Here is a 3228-nt window from a genome sequence, read left to right as displayed (position 1 = left end):
CATACCACCTACGCCCAGGCCCGGGAGGCCACACGGTGCCCCGCCCGCCCCCATCCAGAGGATTATATTTGCGGAATTCATGTTTGGTGGTAGTAATTGATTTTCCTTTATAAATGCAACCAGTTGAGATCTGATGTATCTAATGTCCAGATGACCCCACTTTTAATGTAAACAAGATAAGGAGAGCGTAAGGGTTCATTTTTGTGAGCAGTGTATTTTGTATTCATTCACTGGAATTCACTGAATTGTGTGACAAAGATCATGTTTGCTCTCACCAGTCACATTTGGTGGAATCTCTTAGCCTGATGATCACATTTTGCTCTGGGGGTCCTGCATGTGTTACCATCAATCAAAGCTGCAGGGCTGTGTGGCGTTTTTGTAGAAACATAAGCCACTCAGGCTGTTCTCATGAACTATGGATGCTTCTGAGAAAGCGTGTAGGCTTATTACCCCCACACAGGGAGATCCGACAGTAAAATAAGGTCATTAGCACTTCAGCATTCGTGTTTTTGCTCCAAGGGTTTGGTTTCGTTTTCCATTTAATCCCTAAAATTTGAAATAAACAATTCCTTTAGAGCTTTTTGGCATGACAAGAAATAGTTTTAGGAAAAAAGATTTTCCTTTTAGGGGCATGTTTTGTTGCATGCACGTCAGACATGAAGGCTCAAGACCTAATTTAGTTAATAGGAAAAGGAAGAGTTTAGGTTTTTAAGATTACAAACAAGTAAAACTGAAAACTGCTTTACATAACAGATTATTTTAAAAAGTGATTCAACTCCAAAATATCATCCTCAACTTGATCATTTTTCATTGAAACAGTTCTTTTTTTATCCCTTTTTGAAAAGATGTGGAAAGATGAGTGAAATAAAAAGCAGTAACAATCAACGGTGTATAAATGGCCCTTATCAAAAAGTAAAAGAAAATATATGAAAAACAACGAATTTAACCATCTAACAATAGAGGGCTTGAATAAATACCAATGAACAACTCGTTTTAAGATGGTGGAAGATCAAATCAATCAGTTAAAATAAGTCAGAGCAAAACCTTTTGAAATGGTCTCCATCTTAACATCTTTTGAAGGCCTCTTATCAATGACAGTGAAGAAAAGGGTCTGTTAGGGTTCAAGTAATAAGCTCATGTCTAATTAACACACACTGACCCTCATATTCAGAGATTAAAGACAGATTAGGGCTAAGGTCAAACATTTCCAGTCACCAATAAGATGCCATGTAGAATGAAACTTATCACAATAGTTTGCCTGGTTTCTGAGCACACAAACCTGCTTCAACATTCTGATCAAATATTGATAAAGGGCTCAGAGTGCTGCACACAACTGGAAATGACCATCAAATTTCAACTTTTAAAGCAGTCAAAATGTATTATAAATATACAGTAAGGAATCAATAAGGCTGAATACTTTTAACAAATAAACAAAACAACCATAGAAAGAAATTGAAAGATATTACAATATATTTTTAAACGCAATCCTCCTAAAAATCAATTAAATGACTAATGAACATCTTAATCGCCATAGAAGTATGCATTTACTTAGTTTCATCTTATCCCAGAAATAAACAATTCAAGCATAACAGGCTGTCCTTTCTACTTCTACTTCAGTAATGATGACAATCAGACTTTGACGAGTGTGCTTAGGATCTACTGCTCCTTTATTCTGAAAACTAAATTTCATGTTGATCATAAGAAGAGAAAAAAAAATAAAAAATAAGGTCACGGTTATCTGGTTACACGCGTTACCTTCTCATTCTTTACAAGCATTTTTCCATAATGTATAATCAGCATGGGAAATCAACACTGGTCAAAAGCAAACAGCCATGTTCCCTCAGTCTGCTGCTCAGATAAATAGCACAAGAGTAAAAAGTATATCTAATTTGAGCCAGAAATCACTAATTTTCTGTAAAATCTGCAGCCTGTGGAGTTATGGGAAGTGAAACTTCATGGTTAATCTTCTGTTTTAGCATAATAACATTTAGGCTTCAGACAAATGAAGCAGTTCTAAAATGCAAATCAATGAGAAAGAGTAGTTTCAGCTTCACCTATCAGACCTCAATCAAAAGCATAAATGAGACATCAACTGTGAACACAGAAATACTAAAAAGTCTGAAGAAACGTAAAAAAAAAAATCTGAAAGCAGGAAAGAGTAAGGAGTAAAAAAACTATGCAGTGTTTACAAATGTATGAAAAAGGCAGCTCAAAGACAGAGTTCAAAGAGAACAAAAGAAAATGTTAAAAAACAAATCTATTCAGCCAAAAGAGCCTAACAATGAGACTAGTTTAGTGTGTCCACAATAGGGGTGTAAATTCCTGAATCAAACTCACCAAATGAGCGTTCTCTTTTGCCTCTTGTACTTGCTGCACCTGTGGTTCAGCTACAACTTTCGTGTCCTGGTCAGAAGTCATGAGCCGTCTGCTTCTTGGCTCCTCAGGGAGAAGTCTCTGTGTCACCAAGGAAGCTGAGGGGAGAACAGATGGGGACAAACATGTTAGGTTCCAAAACGGCAGTTTTTAATCAGCAACAATTGTTATGCGTGTGAGATCATCAAGACCAAGGGCCAGTGGCCAACAGTGACTTTAGAGGCAAATGAAGGGGAAAAAACAACAAAACGTCTGGATTGATTTCACTGTTTGTTGATTAAATCATCAGTTAATGTTTAGACAATTAATTAAAAGCCTGATCAATATCACCAGCAAAATGTTTTATTTGAATAACGCTAATAGTTGTGTGCTCTGCACACACAAAAGCAGGTCTAACAACACTACAGTCCTACCATCCCCAAAACATTTTATATACTAGACATGTTAATGAAATTCACATAATAGGACATTGCCATGTTTGTTCAACTTGTTACAATAAACAGATAGTTGGGTTCAGACACTGAAAGTTTAGGGAAAACATAAGTTTAGGAATGAAAACTTAAAAATACATCAATATTCAAAAATGATATAAAACAGGAAACGAGTAAGGCAACAAATATACAAGCCTGGTTAATTTAATGTAAAGTAGCATACATTAAAATATTTATATAAGAATAAATTAAAAACAAAAATCAAGATGTGCATTAGTATGTGTTAAACCTCAAATTTGTTGTTTCCAGTGTAAAATGGGTCTTTTAACTCTTCCGCTCTCTTTGGGGTCCAGATGACTCCAACCATATATTGATGTGTGATTCCTTCCATGACAAATGTGGACAAAGGGGGACAGGATTTTAT

At 35.8% G+C, this 3228-nt stretch overlaps 2 protein-coding genes across 3 annotated transcripts in view; both read right to left on the bottom strand.

Annotated features, from left to right (window-relative positions):
- LOC112144307 (tripartite motif-containing protein 16-like) overlaps window positions 1–3228 on the bottom strand; it is a gene marked incomplete in the record, with an annotated part of 1074856 nt that overhangs the window by 433759 nt on the left and 637869 nt on the right.
- larp4b (La ribonucleoprotein 4B) overlaps window positions 1–3228 on the bottom strand; it is a 105934-nt gene that overhangs the window by 85404 nt on the left and 17302 nt on the right. For both annotated transcript variants that reach the window (XM_024268702.2, XM_036216288.1), the window contains exon 2: window positions 2338–2471. In XM_024268702.2, the coding sequence (XP_024124470.1) occupies window positions 2338–2418 (81 nt within the window). In that variant the 5' untranslated portion in view covers window positions 2419–2471. The remainder of the gene's footprint in view (window positions 1–2337; window positions 2472–3228) is intronic.

Source organism: Oryzias melastigma, linkage group LG17 (genome assembly GCF_002922805.2).
Source record: "Oryzias melastigma strain HK-1 linkage group LG17, ASM292280v2, whole genome shotgun sequence".
NCBI lineage: Eukaryota > Metazoa > Chordata > Actinopteri > Beloniformes > Adrianichthyidae > Oryzias > Oryzias melastigma.
Note: the sequence above shows the minus strand (reverse complement) of the source record. Positions and strands in the feature narration are given on the sequence as shown.